Source organism: Scaptodrosophila lebanonensis, unplaced genomic scaffold (assembly GCF_003285725.1).
Source record: "Scaptodrosophila lebanonensis strain 11010-0011.00,11010-0021.00 unplaced genomic scaffold, SlebRS2 tig00000072-arrow-pilon, whole genome shotgun sequence".
Lineage (NCBI taxonomy): Eukaryota > Metazoa > Arthropoda > Insecta > Diptera > Drosophilidae > Scaptodrosophila > Scaptodrosophila lebanonensis.
Genome location: NW_022060558.1, coordinates 536,447 through 564,182, shown reverse-complemented (window position 1 = coordinate 564,182; position 27,736 = coordinate 536,447). Strand labels below are relative to the sequence as shown.

The following is a 27,736-nucleotide window of genomic DNA, read 5'->3' as shown; positions in this document are numbered from 1 at the left end:
CATACATTCACACACACACACACATATGTACCAACAATAGCTCATTGCTACTGGCGCATTCACCGACATGAGTTATGACTTGGTGGCCGTTGTTTGGCTCAACAGAAACTACAGCCCAGTCCCAACACCCTCACCCAACCACGTCCCTGGCTGTTGCCTTGTTTTGCATTTAAAAATTACCATATTTCGTATACGAAATACATGTACCCGCCCCATATACGCGCAACCACACAATGCTCTACATAAATTCATATGGAATAGTTGGTGTATCTCTGAGTGTGTGTGTGTGTGTGTGTGTGTGAATGCGAGTGTGTAAACTTTTGGCAAGCAAACCCAAAATTGCAGAGCATAGTTTTTGGCAGTTGGCGCCATTATTGAAACATGTTTCTTCAGTATGGTTGCATGGTTGTGTGGATATGTGTGTGCGTATATGTCTGCGGAAATGAATGTCTCATTTCCGTTGCAACAACAACTGCAAAATCTAAGTAGCCACCACATTAAAATGGTCTGCATGCACAAATCCACAAATCGCCTAGCTCAAAAAATAATGTTGAAAATATTCCAATTCTATTTAACACTTTTTTTACTTAACAATCTTTTCCTTGTCGATAGCACATACTGTTTAAAATAAATTACATTTCGAAACTTATAGCATAGCTTTTGTACACAACATTAAGGTATTTGATAAAAAAAAAGAATAAAATTATTTATTGATTAAAAGGATACGCAAAAAATGGCAAAATGTATTTTTTTTAATATTTTCAAAATAATTTCAATTCCCATAAAACTTTGACATATTACTTCGATAAAGGCAGCTACCCTAAATAAAAACCGTATTCATTCATAGTCATGTTTATTATATATATAAACAGTAAAAATAGAAAAGGGGTACTAAATACCAATATTCATTTTCTTCTTTTTTGTATTTGGTCATCAACGTCACACAGATGGTGTCACACCATCAGATATAAAAACTTAATATATTCAATTTTGATGAAAAGTTCTCATATTCATATTGTCTGTATATTAAATATGGGAATCTGCGTTCAAGGTTCGACAGGCTTTTTACAAAAAGAGCTTCACATCTGCAGATTACGACATCCATCCTGCATCCACATGCATCCTGCCTACAACCTGGTTTAATACAATTCGTTGGAGGCTTGTATAATAACATGAAGTCGCCTCAGTTCTTACTGAATATTAATTATTAATGCAGGCCTGCTTTTCAATCAGCTTTGTTCTTTGAAGAGTACGCGTTCTACTTTCCCTAACTAGATATGAGGAATAGGCATATGAACTCAGAAATATTCCATATACCTTTGCAAATCTCGTCTTTATTCTGGTAGATAAACTAACCACTCTTTAAGTTCTAATTACTAACGCAATAAATTCTAACTCAGGTTTAATATTCTTAACTATCAACAATTTTCGGCAGATCCATTTATTCAAAAACATTCATCAAGTCCCTGTAGAAAGTTATTCTGACCAACTTCTACCTGTTCATTTAAAATTCTCAGCCAATCATAGACAAAACTGACAGAAATTGAAGTTCGTATCGGCCTTAAGCTAGCAGCCATTGAAGTATTTATCAGATAAATACAAGGGGGGACAATGTAATTTCTTAGGTCTCTGAACACAAATAAATGCCGAAGGCCAAGCGCAAAAACTAAATAGATATTTAGATATGCGCAAGGCATAAAATTTGCCAATCAATGAACGCAAATTGGAAAAAAGCACTCGCACCCAAGGCCAGCAATCAACACAAATACACTCATTCCTACACAGTTGTCTGTTCTTCACAGCAGCAATGACAACGAGCAACAGCAACAGCATCAGTAGCAATGCCTTATCTGAAAATATTTCGCTAACAATTTTCCCGTTTGTTATTTTGTTTCTCGCCCGCAGCGAAAAAGCCGATTTGAAATCACGCTCAGATAGCACGAGTGGCCCTCAAGGTGATTCAATTTACACGACGCCCGCCGGCTTCCATCATCACCAGCAACAGCAGCAGCAGCAGCAACAACAACAGCAGCAGCAACAACAACACGCAGCTGCGGCAGCAGCAGCTCTACATGCAGCCTCCCAGCATCCGCAACAGCAATATCCTGGACATGGATCTCCCGAGGCAATGAAGGTACGAATGGCTGCAATGATATTACAACCGCCTACTAGGGTCTAGCAGGCACTTGATAATAAAGAAAATAATGAACAACATTATAGTAATAAAGCCAACACCAATACTACTACTACTACTACTACTACTACTACTATTACCACAACCACAACAACAACTACCACCACCAACAATCAATATATGAACAGCAACAACACCACCAATAACAACACTACCACTAACAATACAGCAACAACAACAGCTACAGCAACAGCAACAAGTACAGCTACAAAAACAATGACCAATATAAATCACAACAACAATTCTTTAGAAGTAGCCAACACAAATAAAGTGGACGAAGTCGACATTGATACTGACGCCATCGCCGACGAAACAAAAACAGTCACTGCCAAAAAATATGCCACAGTTAAGAGTAACAAGAGCAACAGTAGTGGCAGCAGCGAGGATAACACAGCAGGTCCGAAGCAGAAGAGTCAGGGCAGCAGCAGCAACAGTTCCAATAGTCTAAGCACGCTAAATAGTAGCAAGAATATTAGCAGCAAACAGAGTAGTAGCAATGGTAGTAGCAGTAATAGTGACAGCAGCAACAAGCAGCAGGAACAACAGTTGCCACCAACCGCTGTTGAGTTGGAGAACAACATGAACTGTGAACTGAAACAGACAAGTGCAAAGCTCCTGCACTTAAATGTGACCAGCGAGGCTGTTGTAGACAGCATTGTCGTAGCTGGCACTGAAGAGATTGCAGCAACTCCTTCACAGCTGAGCGCTGAGGAGACACAATTGCTGTTGCAGAAGCTGAGCATCAACAATCCGTTCTATCGCTTTCGCAAGCAGAGCAACTCGCTCAAGGAGCTGCGACGCTTGCGCAGGCGTGTGCGCCGACAGTTGCGTCGGCATAAATCTGAGGCAGATCTGTTGTCGACAGCAACAAGAGCTCAGCAGCAGCAGCAGCATCATTACCAACACAATGAAGCCAAAGTTGTAGTTGTATTAGATAGTAAGCAGCAACAGCAGCAACATTATCATCAATTAGCCTTAAGTAGCAATAACTCTAATGAAAATAACACTAGTAGATATTATGGTAAGACTAGATCAGTAAGCAGCTTAAGCGCACGCAGCAGCAACAACAGCAACAGCACCAGCAACACCAACAATAACAACGACAGCTCCACGGTGATTACCAATCCCTTCTCCATATTCCATGACGATGAAATCCTAACGCTCTCTGTAAATACGCGCCTGCGTACCGCCAATAACGCGGCGCTACGCCTTGGCAGGCCCCAAAGAAGCGCCAAGGGTCTAAGACGACTCTTTGAGTCGAGCTCTGCCACACGCTCGGGTGTCAGCAACCAAACGGAACATCACTATCTGTACGGCGTGCCTGTGCGACGCTTTGAACGGCAGGACTTCCATAAGGAGGACGCCGGTCTGAGTGCCACATCTGGTAAGCCGAAACGTTCCAAGGCCATCTTCAAACAGTTGTCCCTAAGGAAGCTGCACAAAGCGACCGATGAAGCACCGCCCTCTCTGCCCAAACTTAAGCTCAACTATCCCAATCGCACGCGGAGCATTCAAAGCATGCGTAGTGCCAGTGGTGGAAGCGGTGCCAGTGGTGCTTACGACATTCAACACACCGCCTACCATGCGCGCTTAGCCAGCACCACGCCCAAGTCCAACTATTTTGAGCGGCTGCAGGCGAAAACGCGCCAGGGCATCCAAAAAATACGCGATAAGTGCCGCAATTTCAAGACCAGCAGCGACACGAATGGAACTGGAGAATTTAGCGGCTTCCACACGCTCTCCAAGGATGAGAGCTTTCGCTTTATCAGCGATCGTGCGCACATATCCAACTATGAGTCTAGATGTGCGGCAGCCCATGCAGCCGGCAAACAGGCGACCATCTATAAGAGCTACAAATCGGAGATTGATTTGAGCAAAAATTTACACTATCTAGATGCTTACCTTGAGCAGAACTTCGAGCAGCAGTTGAGCTCAACAAAACAATCAGCTCATTCGGTCGGCCGTATTAGTGGCGCCCAACGTAGGGCCCTGGCAATGGAGAGGCAAAGAGAGGAGGATAACGAAAACAAGGAACAAGAGGTTACACCACGTCGCCGACACAAGCGCAGTCAATCGCAGGCTCAGAGCAAAGCTGCAACAAATATATTACCAGCAAACTATGAGAATCTCGGCACTTTACCTATATCCTCTCGGAATACGCGACGCTCTAACATGCACTCCGACTCTTTAAGCAGTTCAGACTATGCTTCCGTGTTTAGTGGACCGACAAGCACAGCTCTGAAAGGAGAAAAGCAATCTGAACAGGCAACTGCCTACAAGCTGCGCTACGAACATCCCGACAAAATGTGTGAATATTATTTTGATAATCTGACAAGCTATGCTCTGGCATTGGAAGAAAGCGAGGATTTGCTGCTGGCGGAAAGTGCCAAATCAGCGCATTTCGTTTACAATGGCGACGATGATGACGATGGCGATGACGATGATGATGACGTTGAAGATATGGTGCAAGCAAATGGCCTGAGTTTGTCTAACGAGCCTGATTACATTGTTCGCGACATACGCATACGCGTCAACGAATGTGAGGATGCTGATTGGTATCATCAGCGGCAACAACAGCAACAACAACAGCAGCAGCTTACAGCGCGACATGCGACGGCATCAGCGCCATCATCGGTAATGCCGGCATATAATGAGAATCTAGCCGAAAGCAACTTCTATCAATCGCTCAATCAGCACTTGCAGCGACAGGCAATTGCAATTGATGAGGAGCAGCAGCAACAGCAGCAACATCAGCAGCAAGCCGAGTGCGAGCAGTTATTGGGCGGGGGGGAAAACTACTTGTCGCACTTTCAACGCAGTCGCAATGAATTTGAGCGACGACATGATGAACTGGAACAGCTCTATACTCGCTCATCCGATTATTATGGTTTTGGCAGTGAGGGTGCAACAGATGCGAGTGCCTATGCGATTAAGCAAAGGCGAGCGGAAATGCTGGAGCAGCTCTATGCTCGCAGCTATCCGAGCAAACAACCAACCGCAACAGCTCGTTTCGAAGATGATGTTGAACTATTAGGCACCATGGATTCGAGCCTAAGCTCCTATCAAGCGCAGCGACGTCATTTGCTAAGCATAACACCAACAGCAGCAACTGCGGCAGCAGCCGTTGCGGCAACACCTCCAGCGGCATCACTCCAATCAAGCGCACTGCCAGCAGCATCCGTTGAAATGCCACTTTATGCCAGCAGCAGCAAGCGGCACCAGAATCAACACCAATTGCCAACGGAAACTGCAACAGCAACACTAACAGCTGCAACAGCATCACTTACAGCAGCAGCAACAGCAACAGTGGCAGCGGCAGCAGCAGCAGCAGCGGGAACAACAGCACCTGCTGTGCCCGCAGCTGGCAGCAGTGCAAATAATCGCTACATGCTGGAGAATCTGCGCAAATACTATGCAAATCAACAACAACATCCGCCCGCCCATTCGGTCAACTCATCATCATTGTCGAATTCCTCCTCCTCGAACTCGTCCGTGTCGCAGGCACCCCAATTGAAAATACATTTGCCACCCACCGTTCAACCGCAGCCAGTAATGAAACAACAACAGCAGCACCAGCAACAACATTTGGCAGCACGTCGCAATTCCAGCACTTCAAATGCCTCATCCACCGCTGACAATTTCGACACATTCATAGCGTTACGCAATGCTGCCACGCCCACAACGACAGACTACGTCCTGGCCAAACAGTCGCAGCGCCGCAGTCAACAGCAGCAACAGCAACACCAGCAACAGCAGCAACAGCAGCAACAGCCGCTCATTACAGCCCTCAACTATTACGGGCATGCAGCGGCAGCGGCAGCAGCAACATCAGGGACAACGGCAACAGCAGCAACAACATACAATGGCAAATTATCGGCCAATGCAATGTTGTCACAAGTAAATTTGACCAAACTGGCAACATCTTCCGTCTCCGTCGCCGCCTCTGCCTCTACTTCTGCCCCCACTGCATCTGCTTCATCGTCACTGCATCAGCAACGTGCACCCTCGGCAAGCAATGTGGCAAGCTTTGTCGGCGAACGTGAAACTTTTATACTCGAATATGAATGTTAGCGTCAAATTAAATTGACAGCCAACAACCGCATCCGCCAACTACCAACAGCAGCAGCAGCAGATGCGGCAGCAACGGTGCCAGTACTACGAATATTTTGGTATTTCTACCTGCTCTGCGGCAATTACCAAATTTTGCCAATCCAGCAAATGTTTATCCATCAGTCTGTTTGTCTATTCATCCCATGGTAATCAACAAATATTTTACGCGCTACATTTCTGGTTTCGTTTGCGCGAATTTCAATTACAAATTGTCTGCTGATTGGGTAAGCTCTGATGGTGAACTTTGACCTAAATTCTGTAACCTGCTAACTCTCCAAGTTCGTTAACTCTACTATATGTACAGCTTTAATACAAAAAAGAACGCAGCAGTTACTGTCGATTGCAGCGTACATCGATACTTTTTGATACAATTAGTAAGGCTTATGTATCAGGCGTTACAATACATAAATACTTCACTTTTCGATACAATATTTATTAACATATTAATTTACATAAATATTAAAGCAAATGTACAAAAATTGAAAATGAAAAAAGGCTACAAGTGTTGAATGGAAAACCAGTACTCAGCTGATTTTGATTTCAAAATATGATTTTAGAAAATGTCTAAGTATCGATACTATTGATATGACTACAGTATTTTTGGGTGAAACATAATTATGGTAGTTACACTCTCTTTGGAAAACCCAATTAATTAATTAATAAAAACCAATTAATTTGGCGCATATTTAGAAAGGTATCAAAAAGTATTGAAGTATCGTTTGAAACTATCGATACCGCGCATGTTTAACATAGGAGTATCAAAAAGTATCGAAGAGTCGCTTGCAACTCTCCCAAATAACCCTCCTTATGCTCTTGGTTTATCGAGTAAGATGGAAGCTAAGCAACATAATTATTTTTCCGTACTCCAAAAGTCTGAGTTTTTTCATTGAAATAAGTACTACAAGTATATTCGAAAACTTCGTTATCTTATTCGGCATACTTGGATCGTAATGAGAGCGTTAATTCGCCATTGCATCACATCAAAATTCTAGGCTAGACACAATTGCATTGTTCAATATTGTTCCAATCCAAAAACACTATGAAATTAAGCATAAACATATATCATATGTATAGTATATCTGTTTGTATGTGTAAAAATATACTAAGCGCGGTACAATTAACTAAATCTAAAAAACGAAAAAAAAACATACATACATACTCGTACATTATAAATACTGATACATGTGTGTATCGTAAACTACTGACAATAATGCAAATTCAATTAAAAAATTGATAACACAAAAGGAAATTAAATGAAAATGTTGCAAGCCTATTGATTAAATTGAATATTTATTAGTCCAGACAATTAGAAACTAATTTAAAATTTAACACATAAATCAAATTTATAGTTAAATGGAAGCATATGCATATAGAACTATTAAGAATACCATATTGTATATGAATACCTATGAACAAGTATCTTTGAAATTTAGCCCACAACTAAATAAATATTAAATACTACTTGATGTAAAGCATTGCTATTTAAAAGTCTTGAACAACTAATTGCAGCGCCTTCTATAATTTAACATTATTAAGCAACAATTTATGCTAAGCTGTTTGAAGTAAAATGAAAAACATAAGAACAAATAATAATATGTCTAAACATGAAAATAATGAACAAAGTCCTAACATGACACGTGCTAAGGATTGTCTGATGGATAAATGTATTATGATGTATTACAGGGACTCTGAGTTTCTTAACTACTTGTAGAAATGTTTGTTACATTCAGGAACTCTTTCTATATGATTTAACAAACTCATTTATTATATTTACATTTGAATGTCAGTCCTATGTACTTGAAATACCTAGAATGGTTTGTTTTGCTTGCTTTTTTATTTTCTTATCACCTTCTATTCGAAAATTTGATCATCTTTGATGAATAGCTATTGAGAAATGCACTTAGAAATGGAATCGTTGTAAGCAATTTATATTCTTTTAGCACTTTTTCTTTTCAAACATTATTTTATACAACAACATTGAAATCTTTAAACTTAATTGCCAAGATTAGAAAGACCTACCAAAAATCAATATTAAAACATAAATCGAATATGCATATATTCTGTAATATCCAAGTCAGGTGCAAAAATGGAAATGGAAATGGAATGGACTACTAAACTAAACGGTTAACAAAAACAACAAAACCCAAAACCTTCTGAAAGCTCCGAAAGCCGTTTAACTTGCAAACTTCATTAAACACAACAAAAAACTTCATGAAAAATTAAAAAGAAATAAATAAAACCAAATGTAAAATGAATAGAATATGAAAATCTGTAATTATGTTGAAAGCAAAAAAGACACAAAAAGGCATATTATAGCACAAAAGGCGTAAATAAGTGCAACTGTGCAATTGATAAAATGGATTTACATTTGCTTTAAGACTTAATTTATATTTGTATTTTAATGTCCGTACACTGAAGTAGCAGCAATTCAATTTCATTGTACCTATGCAACACAAAATTAAGTTTGTAAAACAAAATCGAAATCAAAACTACTAGCTACATATGTAATAAGTAAATGTTATAAATACAATGTTTGTTAATTCTTGATTCTACTTAATTGAAAAAACTCTACAGATTCGTTAATTCAGGTTAGACAAAATGCTTCAAAGCTTTATTAATAATTGAGACTAAGACACTAAAAACAGTTATGAACAACAATTATATAAAAGAAATGCCTTTAAGAAGAATTCATTCGTTACAACATTTGATCTAAGAGTTCCCGAAAGCAGTTTGTTTTGCAACACCATAATTAATATTGTGGTGACGTGCAGCTTTCTTAATAACTAACTGAAGAGTAACCTCATGAAGACACCAAAAGTCTCTCAGAATCATCAAAAAACTTCAACAGCGAACAGATTCAATTCAATTTTCAGTAAAACGGGAAAAAGTGTTGACTCAAAGCAACGTGTGTCGTCTTTAAGGCACATACATTGCGTATACGCAATAATTTTCCATACACTTCGGCCCAATGTCAGTTTTGCGGCAACCACGACGGGCATTGCACAAACAGCCAAACACCCATATAAATATTTTTGCAGTAGGAAAAATCTTACCAAATTTTTGCTGCATACTTGCAGGCGCGGCATATAAAAATTGCGCGCAACCAGGCGCATGCAATGCGACGACCGCGAACCAACGATGTCCGTAACCGTAGCAGTTGCTGTAGCAGTAACAGTAGCGCCTTTTTACTGCCCGAACAGCCCATGCAATTATCTGTGTGCGCGCAATTTATCTCATTTGCGGTTGAGTTATTTCCGACTGCAGCAAATATTATTGCGAGGGGCGGCCAGGGGGATGCTGGGCTTGGCAAGCGCTGGGTTGTATGCAACACTTTTTTTCAACATGCTGTCGCATGTTGTTGCTCTGGCGGCGCCTTTCCATTCAATGCCTCTCCTCTTCGCCCGACCCAGCAACACACTTTTCCGCTTAATTTACTGCCGGGCAGCTGGTGCGCGCTCGTTGGTTTATGCCAAAGAAGATGGCACAATGTTGCATTGTCAGTTGACAACAGCAATTGCTGCATAATGCATGTGGTGGGCAGCTGGAGGGAGACTGCCTGCCTGTCAACATTGTTGTTCCTGTTCACACGTTGCTGTACATGCGCTTAATGCAGTCCGTGGTTCATGGTCGATGGTCCACGGTCCATGGTCCGTTCGTAATAATTCATTGCCTACTTTATGGCTGGCCATCAGCTTATCGACAGTTGTAGCGTCAATTCGATGTCGGATCAGCAAGCAAAAAGCTGCACTCACTCTATCTGCGTTCCCCATTCCATTCCGTTTATTAATTAATAAAAGTCAAATTACAGTTATGTACATATGTATTGCACACTCTGAGGCAAAAGCCGCCTTTTTATCGGCATTCAATTGTTGCTACGAGTGCATGATTTGTTTTTCTTATCAATGCCCGAAGGCATGCACCAATAACAATAGCAACAAGAAGACATAAACAACATGAAGATAAGCGTATGATTAATATTTTAACAGGCTCCTGTACAATTAACGTTGGTTTTTTTTATCAAAATGTTTGTTTTCGTATCTGCGTGTGCGTATGTATTTTAATTAAACCCAAAATTAAATCGTAAACTGTAGCAAGTGATGTAAAAGCAAAGCAACAAAAAAGAACAAGAACAAATTTAATTATACTGTTATATATAAGCTTTAATGTATGTATTTTAGACTTGGTTAAGCTGCTGTAGAAAGTTTTATTAGCATATGACAAGGCAGTTGCAAGGGATTACATGGCATGTAGGCACAACAATAAATATTTCCAAAAAAAAAGAATACATGACAAAAACAAAACATGAGAAAAACTAAAGACTGCTGCTGCGCATTTAGTTACGGTATGAAGAAGGCAAAAGAAAACGCAAAGTAGGACTGACAAGCAAAAGAAATGAACAGCACACACGAGAAAGTAGCGCCCAAAAGGGTAAGCTAACGGACTTGACTTGAAGCTAACCTACCTATATACAAACCTACTATACTACCCATAGCGAGTACTGCCGCAAAGCGCGCCATCTTATATGTCTAACTTTATATAAACATTTCATTTATTTATGTCTCTACATTCTATGTCTAAGTTTTCGTTTGTTTGTTAATTATGCAAGGGAAAGAATTGACAGAACAATGGTAAATAGCTAGAAAAGACAAAACAAAATGCAGCAAATTATTTATGCAACATTTCCTACATAGGTCGTGCAACATAATTTTGCTATTGTGTTAAGTTTTGTTTTTATTTTTAATCATTCTTTTTTATTTTATTATGCATTAAGTTAAGTTTGTGCCTCCCACACAAAAAAAAAACAAAAGAAAACAAAACAAAAAGAAAAAGTTGATAACCAATGTTGTAATACTCTTGAAAACTACACACCTACTCGTACTCAACAACACACACACACCATTCCAACAAAGAAAACGAAAAATAACAGCGGAATGTGTAAACCAAAATAAGAAACAACTACCTTGTAAAAACATCAAATCAAAGCAAGTAACTACCAAGTAACCAACTGTCTGTGCTCTCTCCCATTTACGTACTTATATGCATTGTGCGTGCATCGAATCGCATCGATTTAAGACAATTTAACGTTTTTTAAATATTTTTAATTTTTATTTTCGTTTTGTAATTAATTTTGTTTTATTCTGTGTATGCCACCCTTTATACAAGTATGCCTCTAACGTGTGTGTGCGTGTCTAATAAGCAAATATGAAAACCAATTTTTTGAACTCCTTATAACATTCTTAAGAAGTTGAGACAACTTTTTTGATCGCGTGCATTTATTTAGACACACACTTTTCTTTTGTTTTATTGTGACATGCAAGCTCAGAAAATGTTTGCCATTTGATTAATAACTTTTCAAATTGTTTGATCATCTTTGTTATGGTACTTTTCCTTTTTGTTTTTCGTTCTACTATATATGTGCAACATGAGTTCGAGGCATGTTTTATTCGACGTGTCAAATGCAGTGCAAGAAAAGCAACATAAACCTATAAACTCTTTTCATAACAAGCCGTTTGTTTTCAGTTCCTTTTGCATTATTATTATCGTGGTTGTTATTCTTCAACTTTTACTTTTCCTTTAAGTCCCCTTCGGTTATAAACTGTACGTTGTTGTTGTTGCGTTTCTTTTCCTTAACGTGTTCGTTTATTTGTATTGACTTGTCGCCACATACATGTTTGTTAGCTCCTCCTCTTCCATACGTACTTTGTCTTGAGTTTCCTTCGCCTGCATTTGCATCAAGTTCCCCTTTTAGGTTACAGTGCTAGACGTCCCATTTTTTATTACTTAGCTCCAAGTATATCATAAAAAACCGAAAAAATAAACCAAGTGACGTTGTCTGTCTTACTTTTACTGCCTTGTTTACTACTTATGTATGTACAAGTATGTGTAAGTCCTTTTTTGGCTCATGCGGCATGTTGCGCTGTCTGTACTGTGATGGCTATATGGGTGTGTCTGCGTGTGTGTTTCATTTGATCTGTCTTCTGTTTTAAGCTATTAAATCCTAGTTTTTCTTTTTTGCGAGCTACCAGTCCATTCAAGTCTCTGACCCATGCATTGGACAAGAGCTAGTTTGCCCCTTTAGTCTGTTACCCTTTGGCCTCAGAAAACAAACAAAATTTGTTAGTTAGTGTGTAAAATCGACAGCATGAAGTGATATAAGTGTCGACATCAAGGGACAACTTAGAGTGAAGCTGGCATGCCCCGCATTTGCTGACAGCTTAAAGGTTTCCTTTTTATATTTAAATAAAAACACTTTTTTTAGCATGTTTTCTGACTCTTTATAAAAAACAATCAAAACGTACAACTCTATAGAATACCCCTAAAATAGGGAATCAAACCTTTATTAAATTCGCAGCTAACACCTAATATTCAGGATGTTTATATACATTTATAATAATGGCAATCAATTACAACATTTCTAATATTGTTTTTAGACAAGCATCTTAAACAATCCTAATGCAAAGTAAATTAAATCAGACAGCCATTAGTAGTGAATTCCCATAAATAACAATATCTAGAATTTTATTACCGATATTCAATATAAATTTCAATAACATCCACTTATCTACTCTAATTTTCTTTGATTATAATAAATTTAAAAGTGCAATTTTTATTTCAAATAAAGTTTTAGCTTATAAATAGTTCTATAAGCAACTAAATTATTTAACTAATACCAGTACGAGTAATATCACTGATTGATCAAATCCGAATAGAGGTTTGATTCCCTGTTTTTCGAAATTCAATGTGGTTGTGTGTAGTCGATGCTCCAGCTTGATATCTTGATCCCTGATTCGAATATTATTTTTATTGAGTTTAAATGAAAAAGATGAATTTTTTTTAATTGTGCAGTTCTAAAAACAATAAAAAACTTGATAAAATAACATTTAAGATTATTATTTTAATTGAATTTAAATGAAAAAGAGGAAACGTTTTTTTAAACTGTGCACTTCTAAAATCAATAAAAAGCCGATAAAGTAAAATTTCAGATACTAACAGAAAACAATTTTGTTAAACATAATAGATGTGGAAATTTGTATTCTTCGTTTCAAAACAAAATGCCAAAGATATATTATAAACAAGTTGAATTTGAACCAACACTTAACTATACGCCGAGATTCGTTTCTAATGAAACTACCCAACAGTAAAATAAATTAAATAATTAAACCGATTCCTCTCAGATTTCAAAATTGTCAACAAATATGAGTGCTAAAGAGCATTAAGATCCAACGAGAATGATGAAGTTGAAACTAAATACACTTAACGTGCTTTCGAAATATAGTAGAATAGAAACATAATGGATAGTGTGTCGGCAAACTAGCTTTTGTGCCACATCTTGGGGCAATTGCAAGGATTGTTGCATTTAATTAGACAAAGCAGCCAGCTGCACTGCATAAGTCAAAAATTCTTGAGCAACAAAATGAACATTGCATACTTTCTAGTTATATTTGTTTATGTTTATTTCTGTGCGCCATTCAAGTCATTTAACAAGAAACCAACACAGGTCATAAATAAAAGCCAACTCGGAGCCGAAACAGGCACCAACAACAACACAAAAAAGAAGAGTAGAGAGAGCCAACTGGCAGTGCATAAATCAAAACTTCAAGTTTCGGGCCCCGTCAGCAGACAGCAAAATGAACACCAACGCTGCCCCAAAAAACTACTCGAGGCAGCTGCCATCACGGCGTTATCCATTTCAGCTTTTGGACGCACGAGAATGCAAAACTTTTCAGCCATAAGTTTTTCCACTTCCCCTCTATGTGTGTGTGTGGGTGTGTGAGCTTGAGTGTATAGTAGTTAGTGCTTTTGTGTGTGTGTTTGTGCGAGCCATCAGTTAAAATTTCGTGCAATTTGTTAAACGCAACGTAATTTGTTTGAATCAACAAAAGCATTTTATTGCATCATTACACAATTTTGTGCGCAAACAATGCAAGTGAGGCATGCAAGTCAACTTGACTGAAGTTCTTAGCGCCGCCCCTCTCCGCCCCCACCCTCTCCCGTCACACGCTCATCACGTATTCACTTCATGCTGAAATTTATGCCAACTTTCAGCACTAAAGGAAAGTGCATGGAAAAATGCGCCAACAGTTCTTGTAAACTGCACAAACATAATTCACCATTATCAGACTTCAAGTGTGCCATGTCTCCGAGCAAGACAGCCGGATAGGGGATTAGAGAGCGAGGGGAGGGGGAGAGAGAGAAATGCTTAAACAGCATTCACTTACTTAGCCTGGCCACTAATCGCATAATCCAATTAGTTGCAGTTTGTTCTTATTCTACTTAGCTTTCGGTTGTGGTTCAACGGCAACTTTTGCAGACTAAATGCTAAGCGCCTAAAATTAGGCAACAATTGCACGCCAACTTGAACGCATAACACAATTTTCAAACTTTAGGCAATTAGTCTTAGCTTGCAGTTGCTGTTCGTTTGTCGCTCCGTCCAATTCAAATTATTGACTGAGCGCCCAAAAGTATGCAAATTAAGCTGTGCTTCCACACACAGGCATACTACATACTCTTACATATAAATAAATGAGCATTTACATAGGGTAGTGGTGCACAGTGAGCGACGGGCAGCATCTAGTCCACAAGCAGTTGCCAAACTAAAGCCAGGTATTTCATGTTTATTATGGCCCGCACACTCACACACAAACACGTACAGTCACACACACACACAGTTGCATTCGCATTACACCTATGCGCACCAGGCATGTCACTTTTCTAGCACACAGACACACACACACACACATTCATGTAGGCATTACTAGAACCTCACATTGCCCATTTTTGCAACAAATTCTGTAACACTTCAAGTTCAAATCGTTTTCCACCCGCCACCCCACGCCATTCCCTTCTAACCTGCTGCCGTGAGGTTTTAAAATTGTCTATTTCATTAGCCCGGAACGGTAGATGCTGCGCTCGTTTTATACTCTTATGTATAAATTTGTGCACATCATTTCGCCATTTTATGTTGTCAGACAGGTAGACGGCGCACACAGCATTTCAATTTCAGTTTTTATGAGCATTTTACCATACACTTCAACTTTGAAACATTTCCTACTCCCCTTTAGTCATGACACAGTTTTGAGAAGAAAACAACAACTCCAGAAATTTAGTTTCTTTTTAGCTGCCTCTAAAGAAGGTGGGGAAAGCTATTACTTCAGCATAACAATAAAATTTGGATGGAACACATTACATTCTCACTGTTGAAAGGCACTATTGTTGAAGAATTTCTATTGAAAGAAAATATTTATATTTCAACACTCTTCTTTTGCTTTTAATGCACAACAATTGAAATGATTAGAAAAATATTTAATCGCTAATATTCTTCCTATAAATAGACAGTCTCACATGTTCAAGACAATTTTTTTCTAACTACGCAAACGGCTGATTTTTGAAAAGTACATTGTGTAATTCGAAAATAATTCTACTTCTTGTCTACTACTTGAAAATTTCTATCAGTATTCATCAGATATTAAAAATAAAACAAATATCTTCAACAAAAACATATAAAAACATAAATTCTTCGAATGGCGTCGTTTTATATTTCATTCACAAGTATTAGCTAAAATTCTAAACAAAATTTACATTTTTATAGTAAGTTTGCCATCAATCAAATTTCCTCAGATTCCGAGCAATAAATGTTGAATAAACTAACTAAAGCTCTATCAGTGCGATTACCCATAACGAATGCTATTACGCATAGGCACCATGGACTGTTTATCATATAATACACGATTCTAGACAATTATCTGCCTAGCTTTTCAATCATTAATTCGCTCGAATCTCAGCCTCGATGGTGCACTGTCTGTGTTTGTTTTTGTGGCAGCAAATTGCTGGAGTTACCTTCACATATGTACTCGTATTTCCATAATTTATTACAATTATTTGCCATGCATTAAATTGCTCATTTCACGCACTGTGCATTAATAGTCTTTGTGGCAACAACAAGCAGTCATAATTACAACCAATTACGTCCCCGAACAGATAAATGGTAAATGTAAAATAAAAATAACACTTTAAAGAGTAGCTGACAACACACGCAAGCCTCGAAATCAGGATGACATGAGATCGCCAGCAAATCAAATGCATTGCCATGCAAATGATGACAGCAATAAAAGCAATAACAGCAAAAATCGTAACAATAAAGCGCAATTATCATAATTTCATTATGCTGTCAGTCATCAAATAAAATCACTTTGATTTCCTTCTCCTTTGCAACATTAAAGTGGCAAACATTTTTAATTATTTTATATTCATTTAATATTTAATAGCTACTGGAAAAGTTAAAAAGTTAAAGTTCACCTAAAATTAATTAAAAGCAGCACTTGCTTGTTTAATTACTGACATTTTAAATTTATTAGCAAGCAAGGCGGAGAAAAAAAGAGACTGCGCAATTTTTTTTATAATCATTTTTTCAATGCACATTTTTTTTTTTGCTAAAATGTCACGAACTATATACCATATATGGAATTTTGTTTGTTTGTTTATTTATTCGTGTGCTGTGCATACAAGCTGGCTCCCCAAAAACAATATGCATATAATATTAATTAATTTTTATTCCTGCATTTATAACTACGAGTACTTCTTTTCCTAATATGCCTGCTGAATGCAGCTCTCCATAAATAATTGCTCTGATTGGTTTTCATACTTACTTAATTTTTCATTTTGTACATTATATTGGAAGGATAAAAGTATATACACGACTGACAGCACAAGATGTGACAGATTTAGGAGGTAAACTGCTCTTTATATTTTCTGTAAAACCATATTCGTCTGTTAGTCTGTTCTGCAATCGCATTATTTGAGCTTGGCTTCTTCGTAGCCTCTCAGCAAAACATTTAAATAAAAACTTTCAGGCATGTACCAGAAAAATTCGAGAAAACTTAGAGCAATTGAGAATAGTCAGATATTTGGGGGTAGTTCTTTCATTTAGCTTATTAATTCTTTCCAATTTTTAATGAAATCGGACTAGAAAACGGAACATAATTTTTATTTCTTGAACTCTTCAAGATTGCTTTGTTCATAAGCATAAGCAAAACTGAAATGGAAAAGATTGCTTTGTTCATAAGCATAAGCAAAACTTAAATAGAAAATGAATGCATCTTTACACGTCAACAAGTAGTTGAGTTTATGAATCTTAAAAAACAAACAGAAGACTTTGTTTGAAAATGTTGGGTTGGATGGGATGGCTTACATAGAATATAATAAGCACCTAAATAATTTATCACAATGCAGACATCCTCCTTTTGAGTTTCATAAACGGGGTCCAAAAAATCATAAAGTCGTTCTCATCCACTGTCTTTTGTTGTATGTACTTACTTCTTGACTTTCCGCTTGGTTAATTGTTTTGATTTGTGTTTGTTATATATGTACCTATATTTGTACACATATATTTGGCAACGCTATGTATTTTAAACGTATATATGTATGTAATCTACTATTATTTAATTTTTTGAAGTCTAAGCATCAGTTTATGCCTTTTGTAGTTAAAAGTGAAAATATATGAAAGCGCGCGTTTACTCAAGCCACTTAGAATTGAAATAGCCAAGTCAAGTGGGCAGACCACGCCTATTTCTGGCAGCTGTGGCATAATGTTAGCAAGTAAAGAAGAAGAAGAAGAACAGGATGATGAACTAAGCGAATGCGACGTTTGAAACTCAAATGAAGTACTTAAGTAGTAAGCAGTTTGTATTTAATTTTGATTTAAGTGTAAAATATTAAAATTAATAAATGCTTATATATTTTATACTCACTTTGTATTCATTTCATAATCATAATTTACTCGTATAATTAATTTAATTTTTCAATTCTGCTCATTAATGTTTTCCCATGGCAAATGCGTACAACAACAGCAACAAAAACGCAAGGCGCATACATATTTTAAATAACAAATGAATACCTGATTGAAATATTAATTTGTTAATAATTGAAATGCTCATCACTTAGCACCACACACAAGACAGGAAATGCTATTTTCGAATCTTTTTTTAAATGCTATGTGCAGCCTCAGCAACAATCGAAAATAAGATAGACAAAAAAACGAGCAATGTGAAAATTCCTTTTATTAACTTTATACATTTTATTTACACACACATTTGTTGTTTTTGATTGTTGTTTTTTTTTTGCCAATTTCTGAATATGTTAGTTGCAACATTGATGAAAATGAAACAAGAAGAGACAGCAAAAAGTTATATAAATATTTATATATTATTACTATTAAAAATGCAACGCAAGTAATTTATAGAACAAAAAAACAAGAAGAAGAAGAAGAGATTATGCAACTATAAAAAAATGCGTAAAATGAGCAAAACAAATCGAGTACCGCATAAAACTATGAAACAGAAATTTATAACGAATAAAACAAAACAATTTAATTGCGTATACGTATGTGAGTATGTGTTAATATTTATTCATTTGTTTGTTTGTTGTCTGCTCTCATAATATTTGTTTTGTTTTTTCTTCTCCGCTTTCAGTTGAATTCCCAATTAATATTGCATCGAGCATTAAAAATGCATATGCATATGTATTATTGATTTTGATACATTCAGTGGCGCTGTGTATGCGTGTGTATGTTTTCCGATCATAAAAACTTTTCAGTTCTATTTTATTATTCACGAGCATTTCGTCGTAGCGCGCTCTCCTCGCTCTCCTCCAATTTAATTAAGGCTCGGCGCGCCACACTCTCACTGTTATTTGATTGAAAATTTGCATTTACAAAGCAATATCTAAGCAATAAACCTCAATCCAATTATAAACACACAAAACTTGGCATTTGATGGCATTACATCTTTGGACATCTGAAAGAACAATTATTTGTTTATTTATAGTGACTGAACAGTGTGGACATTCTTATTTAATTATTATTGTTTATGTTATTGCAATGAATAATTACAAATTCAAATCAATAGTTCTGCCTTCTAGAATTACATTTTATTTGCCATGCTTTTATTACAAAGCAAGAAAATGCCTTGTGTATGACACTTAGTAACGACATATTAGACAATTTTTCAAATTTCTTTAAGGTGCTGTAAGTGATGGCGTCTAATCAACGCTATTTCCAGTCCTTAATTATACCAGACAATTGTTTCTTCAGCCCCATCTAATGCCAACAATTAAAGTAATCATCTATACCATCTACAAACTATTCGTAGCTTAGACTAGACTACAGAAAATATGGATACTGGCACATTGATAATTAATCTTCTGTTAGCAGAAATTTGTTGAAGATTTTCTCACAAAACACACCAACTACTTTTCTCAAGCAGTTTTAGTTCAATATCTATTGAGAAAATGTTGCTCTATTAATCCTTTATAGAGACAATACAATTATTTACTCAATTTCAGTGCTTGCCCAGAAAGCTTGAAATGTTTAAATTGAAATACTTGTAACAATGTTTCATTTTCATAGTATAATTTGAAAGTCATCTCCTTTAAAGTTTCTATAAAGGAGCAAAATCTTGTTTACATCCCTCATTTGGTTGAAGAACTTTTAGATTTAGATGTTTAGACTGTTTAGTAACAGCTTAGACGTACTTTTAGTTTTAATTTTGTAGCAAGTGCCTTAAAGTCAGCATCGAAGAGTCGTGCATCAAATGCCCACACTAGACTCATTGCACACAACAGCGCACTCATACACTCACATACCACCACACTTATACAAACTCACTCACATCCTCACCTACACTTACACCAACACCTTGGCAAATGACTTATCTTGCATTTGTATGCTTCTTCCGTTTACTCAAAACTCTTCCCTTTACTGTGTGTATAATTTGTTCGTTGCTCTTAACCATATATAGCATATAACTTCAATCAAAAAAAGCAGCAAGAAACCCAAATTAACCCACCAGCAACCCCCACAAAGTAAGATTTCATTTCACTTGCGCGTATGAACATGAAAGGATGTGAGTGTAAAGTTGTGCAAGCAATTTTAAAATTAATTACACACTCGAAAACAAACTCAACATGAAAAACAAAACAAACAGCGATATGTAAAGCTCTCTCACTGCACCCAAAAAGAAAATATAACCAAAAAAAAAAATATATATATATATATATATTACGAATTAGCAAACAGAAACGAGCAAATTTTTTAAGTATTGTTTGAAGGCCTCAATGAAATGTAAACGTATTTTTCTTAACCTTAAATAGAGTTCATTTTTGATTTCATTTGGTAAATTGTTACAACTGCAGACGCCTCGAAATGTCGAATACCAAAGTAATACGCAACCCCCGTCAAAATGTTTCCTTTAAATGTATTTGAGTTTTGATTTGCATTCCGTGAACTTGGTGAGCGCCCCCGTCTTGTTCCTCTCTCTCTCTCTCTATTGTCTCTCTCTCTATATATATATATATTATAAAAGCATATATGTAAATTGTTTAATTGATATTGATTGATTGATTGACCTTAACTAACTAACTAACTATATATATATTTACATATTAATGAATATATTTACATGTATATGATTATTTTTCTTACTTTTTGATGACCTTTAATGATGATGATGATGATGATGTAATAATAAGCGAATGAACTGAATTGATTGAATTTTTACTTTGATATGTACATGAATATGACAATTTATATCTACATATATATACTATATATACATACATTGATATCTATATAACTATATAACGCCGGAAGTTGCTGCCGTTCGTTCGTTCGTACGTTCTGCTGATGATGATCGTGAATTGCCGCATACTATATACATATATATAATTCGCATATAATTTACAATTAACAAACTAAATATTGAAACTAATTTGATGAGCTGATATGATTTGTTATGTGGTGCAACCTGGAATATATAAGAACGTTTTTTGCAGTTTTTACTTTCAATAACATTGTTTTTAATATACATATCTATATATACATATATATATACAGTACACACCACATATTTACATATTCAACTACAAGTATATACAACAATTTATATGCCAACTTAGAATATAGTGTACGCATCATCCAATGCATATTGTAATGTTGAACTGACTGTTCCTTGTGATCAACCAGCGAAACGCAACCAGAAATTCCCCACCAACAAAGAAAAAAAAACAAAAACAACAATTTAAACTAGAACAAACATCAACAACAACAACTCCAATAAGCAGACACAATCAAGATGCCCAAGCACACCTGCAAATAACACTTGAGCCCTCTCAACACACGACCTCAGACACTCTGCATAGCGCGCACCAATCTAAAGATTATTTTAAGCCTTAGTCTCTATTTATGTAACTTTGCTTTAAATATTTTTTATTTGTCTGTTTCAATTTAAGCTAAGTTTACACCAAGGTGGAGTTTGCACAAAATTTTAAATGATCCTTAATACTTAGTGTCCAATACACTATGCACACAAATAGTTAAAGGCAGCTAAAGGAACACTGGCAGCCTTCACACAATAGATATACATTTTACCAGAATGACATGTCCGTGTGTCCACTCAACCTTATGGATACCCAGAACCCAGAACTTCTGAACCATAACAGCTGGTCTTATCTAGCATACTCGTATTTATTACAAACCAAATATAGCCTTGTCATTTTTATAAGCTGACATATTCTAATGCGACTGACAAAAGAAAGAGCGCTGTATAAATTAGTCTTAGTACTAAGAATGTTTCTATTTAATTAAACAACTTACTATTGATGTGTTAAAGTGCCTTATCTTAATCCGAATTTTTATCAAAATCAATGACGTATAATATATACGTGTATATAGCTGTTATATGAATGATTAGAACTATAGTGTAATGTAGCCGACAAAAAACGTAGGTACAGGGTATTCAAAAGTCGGGTTGGCATGACTATCATGCTTTTTTCGTTCATAGATAAAATGCTCTGCTTATAGAAAAAAGCGTTGTTACAGTTTTAATTTAAACGCAGATTTCGAGTTGCTTAAACATTTATAAATAGATTCTTATTTTTAACTTTGATCCCAAAACTAAAACAAAGTTTTTGAAATTGAAAATTTTCAAGTTAAACGGATGCTATTTATATATTAAAGCAATTTAATGAAATTAAAAGTAGATTATTCGAGTAGACCTTTCAACAAACAAGTTTGATTTTGAACAATTTCTATTGTAAACAGACGAAATCCAAAATATATCAGAGTGCAATGAATAATAAGAAAGCTCTATAATCATATAATTGTAGCTGTGTCGTTTGTTACAGAACGTTTTAAATTGAGTCATTAATTAACTAAAAACAACTTATTATACAATGTACAATAATACTGTGATAATTTCAGTTGCAAGTAGTAGACTGTTAAAGGTACGAGTACTGTGCTAAAAGTCATTAATCATCCGGTATTTATTTTATAGTTTACGGAAATTATTCACCTTTATATCAATCAGATCAGTATCGACTACCGTATCATAGCTTCAGACTTCACCATGAGTTGCAATGCTAAGCGGATTCCTATTTTAATATTTGAAAAAAAAGTTTAATAGCTCACATGGTAAATCGGATCGATACAAACTCTACCACAAAATGTAGCCCACTTTGCGGGTCAAATTGTCTAAAATTATCAGCAGATCACAGTTAGTCGTCAGCCAGTGATTGAATATACAGCTTTATAATCAAGGATAATTTAATTTGCTCAGCCATATAAACGGTACAGTTCAGTACGTTAGGAAATAAGAAAAGTTGTAATAATTAAATCAATCAATATAAGAATAGATTTTCTCTGCTGTGCGAATCTTAAGTCTATCAATCACTTTTAGAGTGTATTTGAATTAAACTCATGTACTTTTTTTGATATTTAAGTAGTCATGCGTAATGGATCCAATAAATTTTATGCAAACTACCCATCCAGACCATCTAGACACATGCAACTCCCCAACACAGTACTCAGTAAATCATAGTCCAACCACCCACCCACTCACTCATTCTCACTCATGATTGAACAACCAGTCGCGATTCATCATGCATATCAAAACATACCACAAGCCAACTGCACCACACTCCGTATACTTGATATTGTTATTAATGCACCCAGAGCGGAGCAGCATATGGCACAGCTGCAATGCCAAACTCATTATAATTGAATTAAACGAACAATTAATAAATTTTACGTGCAATTTAAGTTTGTAACTGAATTACGTGTTATGTGCCACACAGTGAGACAAAAGCAGAATCCACCAGCTACAACAAATACAACATGGCCTACAAAAACTACACCCACACACACACACGCACACTCAACTCTCCTTTTCTTGCTCTTGTTTGTTCCATTTTTTATTTGATTTCCTTTACTCGTAGCATCTAAGTCGAAATACCTGTGAAATGTACCACCCCTTAGAGTTTATATTGTGCACCAAACCCCAGCTCTGAAACCTACGAAAAAAAGTAATTTGCAAACACCACCACCAACAACAACAATAACAGTTACAACAACAAATACTCCCAAAAGTTGAACATTTTTTTGCAGTTAGTGCACACAGTTTTTTTTTAATAAATAAGCATACAACTACATGATTATTTTTTGTAACTGCAATTTGAAAAGTTTATTTCCTAGCAACCAGCAAAAAACCAAAAAAATGCGAAAAACACGTAATTAAGCATTGCACCTGCAGCATTAAATATAAAAATTTTAATTTACTTTCCTCGTGGTTTTAATGCATTTTATTTTTACTTTTTTGTGTGTATGTGTGTGTGTTTTTTTTTTCATATTGTGCAAAATGTTCAGTTTCAGTTTAGAGTTTTGCGTTTTGCGTTTGGTACTTAAGTGCACTAATTATAAGTTTTGAATTTCATTATAATTTTCATGAGTCTGCCACCGCCATGGAGCGAGCAACCGCACCCCACAAACCCAGCACTCGCATCTTGCACCCGTTGCAGTTGCCACGAATTCTGTACCCTATTTTATTTTCTGTTATGCTCTCACGTGCAATAAGTGCAAAAAAACAAAAGTTTCGCACAACGCCAACAAGATTTGTTTATTTTTATTTTTTCTCACCAACGACTCTGCGGCACAACTATAAAATATTCCAATTGTTCTAAGTCGACTGCTTATCCAATCTAATCCTTTCGAACTGAATTGAATTCTGTGTCTTTTATTAAAACTGGCACGTGTTTGAGTAATTAATAAGAAATTCTAATATTTTTTACAGCGAATCACATAAACTTCTTCACCTATTTAGTACTACTTATTATCTGAAAGTCTTGTGAGCTGCAAATGCTTGGAATTTGCATCACTCTTGTATCTATTGCGTGTGTGTTCATTGCAAACATTTTGATCGATTACCCTCGTATTTTCTAACTTTTGCAATTTAATTTCATGCACTTATCATCATTTTGCAGCTGCAAAAGTGCTTAGTAAGTATGCTACTTAATATTTATATTGCTCATACGCCATGTACGCCAATCAAACTACTTACAATTTTGCCAACTTTAATGTAAATTTCAAATATCAGATAGGATGATAAATCAAATCAATTTAAAGGTGGGCATATAATGTGGGCTGAAGAATTTTTAAATATACATTGTTCATAGTTTAAAAGAAGATTTTAGCTTGAGGTTAAAGTATGATAAATAGTATTTTAAGCTGCAACTTCCACCTTTTGTTATTGGTCTTTCAACATCTTATTTGTCCAATTTTTCTCAATAGCTTACTTACTTACATTTGATGTTATGCCTACATTTTTAAATCAGCCTCCTAATCTTTCTCACACAAATATGTGTAAGCATTTCAGAATCTGATCGTTGGTTAAATATTACAACACTTAATTCGGAAAACGACGATTATTTGTTTATTTACCCTATCATTTAAAATGTCGATATAATGAGGACCATGGCGTAGTTTTGAATTTGAAAATTTAATCAAAAGTGAACGCTGTTTCTCCTGGATTTAAATTCATTTTTTCCCAATCCACTTTCCAGAAAAGTCTCCATTCGGAGCTGCCTAAGTTTGTGGTCTGTCGCTTAGCAAAAAAATAACCCTGCTAGTCTATCCAATACATTGAATGCAATCTATCCTGCCATTAACAGAATGAATAAAAACTCGCCTCTAAATGAATATATATACGATTATAGTACCTTTGGATCTGACCTGAATGAGAGCACCACCTTCAATAAGCATTTTCAATTTACTAGTCAGGTTGTTGTTGCATGTTCGATTACATGGCATTGCTCTCTTACGGCGTCATTAATTCAGAATGCCTTTCAGCGTCATTTTAATGCATCATTGCACACCCACACTCTCATAGCTATATATATTTATATACATACGTGAGTAGATACGACGACTTCGCGAAGGACCAAGCAGCCCTCCAGCCTATAAAATGTAATGTCTGGGCATCAATTCTTTTTACAACTCGCCAGATTCGACGCTTTCTTACACATCATTTGCCTGTCGTTGTTATTGTCATGGGCTCCTTTTTTGCACTGCAGCTTGTCCTTCGTGCAATAGCAGGAAATGCAAAAATTCCTCATGTTAATAAATATTATTACTTTTTTATTTTTTCCCTTTGTTCCACTCGACACATCTTCGTTGCAACGCAGCCGGCAAGAGAAAGAGAAGACTATTTTATTGTATTTCGTTTTTAAGTTCAACGCACCATAAATTGCCAAAAGGATTTATGTTGACCCATCCTCTTGGCCTCTGCAGAGCTTCATTCGGCATTGCCATAATTTATTACATGTGTATTTCCGCATTGAGTTCAATGAGCTGCTCTCCTCGATTCAACGGTTCGACTTTAAATGCATTTTTTATGCCTGACTCGTCTTTAACGGCAACAACAGCGCTGGCAGCACAAACAGTAATGACCTTTGCCAAATTATTTAAAATTCAATTGTACGAGTATCTGTGTTCATATTTGAGGAATTACTAATCGGATTTCTAGTGATATGTATATAATTTTATGTTGATTGGTGAACAAGTGAAGTCCTAATTCCTTTGCATCGATTCGCAAATGCAAACTAAGCTCCGTTTCTTCCGGTGAATATTTTGTGATTGCAGCAACATTACAAGTAAAGCCTTTTTGTTTTTGTTGAAAAAACAAAAATAACTGCGAATTCAATGACTGATGGCAAACAAATTAGTGTATGTACTCATTCAAACTTGAAAAACAATTTTATCTTCAAAGAAGACGTTTCAGATCAATACCTTAGATTATCAAATTACATTTATTTTCGTAAACTTAATTAATGTTCCTCCGCAGAAGTTTAAAAAACTTAATGAAACAAATATTGTAGTCCTTGTGGTCATTAATCTAGGCATTGTATATAAATTTTATATGATTAAAAATGTCCAACAGTGCACCGAAAGCTCATTTTGTTGACATTTTCGGTGCAGTAAGGCTATAAATACTATTTAACAAGAGTTTTGGACAGTAACAAAAGAGGTGATATAACTTCTTTTAAACTGGCAGCAGATTTGAAAAAAAATCCATAATAGCTTTAAAATTTGTCTCTATGAGAACTAGGTGGACTGAACTCTGCACTTTTGTAAATCTATGTGCTTTTGCAGCCATTTAATAATGATTAGACACGAATCAGCTTTATCCTAATTGCCTTCTGAAAGCTTAAACCATAACATGAAGAACATTTTCCGCAGCTCCGACAATGATTCATATTATATTATAAAGTAATATGCTGATATTCTATAAAATTCGCCAAAATTTCTGAGGCACATACAGGTGGAATATTTTGAACAAACTTTACATACAATTCGGTAAATAAATTTAAGTAACGAACCATTTTTGTTTAATCACTTCCATCGATACACTGGTAAGGATTAATTGCTCCTTTTCAGTCCAGAACTGTTGTAGTTTTCGTTGTGGGCCAGTCCAATATTAAGGACCAATCCCTCGTTCGTTATGATGAAAAATGTTTAGTTATAATTGCTTCTCAAGATTATTAATGGTTTTTATTTACCAACCCCACATTCAATTGCTAACATCCTTTATAAATTCGACGGAAATCTTTAGAATTCTCTATGACTGATTTCATTAACAAATTTAAATTGATGAACATACAATTTAGGCAAATATTTCACATTTTGCTTTAAATATTTTAACTAGAATAGGCGAAAAAAAATTATATATATATATGATAGAAATTATATTTCTGAATAGCATGGCCTTTAATTCCATTAAGACCCACGCTTTAACCAACTTTGCTCGAGAATCGGAGTGTTTGCGAAATGAAAAATGACAAATAAGCTGCGTGTCTGAAAATGGTAATATGAGTCTGATGCTTTATGTTTTCAAGAAATTAGCCATTTCCAACGATGCGAACAAAACTTCCACATGCAAAGTGTATTCATAAATCAGCTGAGGCTCTAGCGTTAATGCTTTAATTAACGCTGAACTATATTTCAAGTAAAATGGAATTAATTTAGTTTTTCATTTTATTTTACCACTTGTACTTAACATCTTTAAACTTATTGATAAAGCTTACAACCTGCACGCTTTTAAAAAGAAATGG

General features: G+C 36.0%; 1 protein-coding gene across 1 annotated transcript in view; it reads left to right on the top strand.

The window, feature by feature from the left end:
• The window catches only part of LOC115625384 (irregular chiasm C-roughest protein), a 164,877-nt gene that overhangs the window by 123,969 nt on the left and 13,172 nt on the right, over positions 1-27,736 (top strand). Inside the window, 1 exon segment of the mRNA XM_030520421.1 lies at positions 1,906-2,134. Coding sequence (XP_030376281.1) covers positions 1,906-2,134 — 229 coding nt within the window.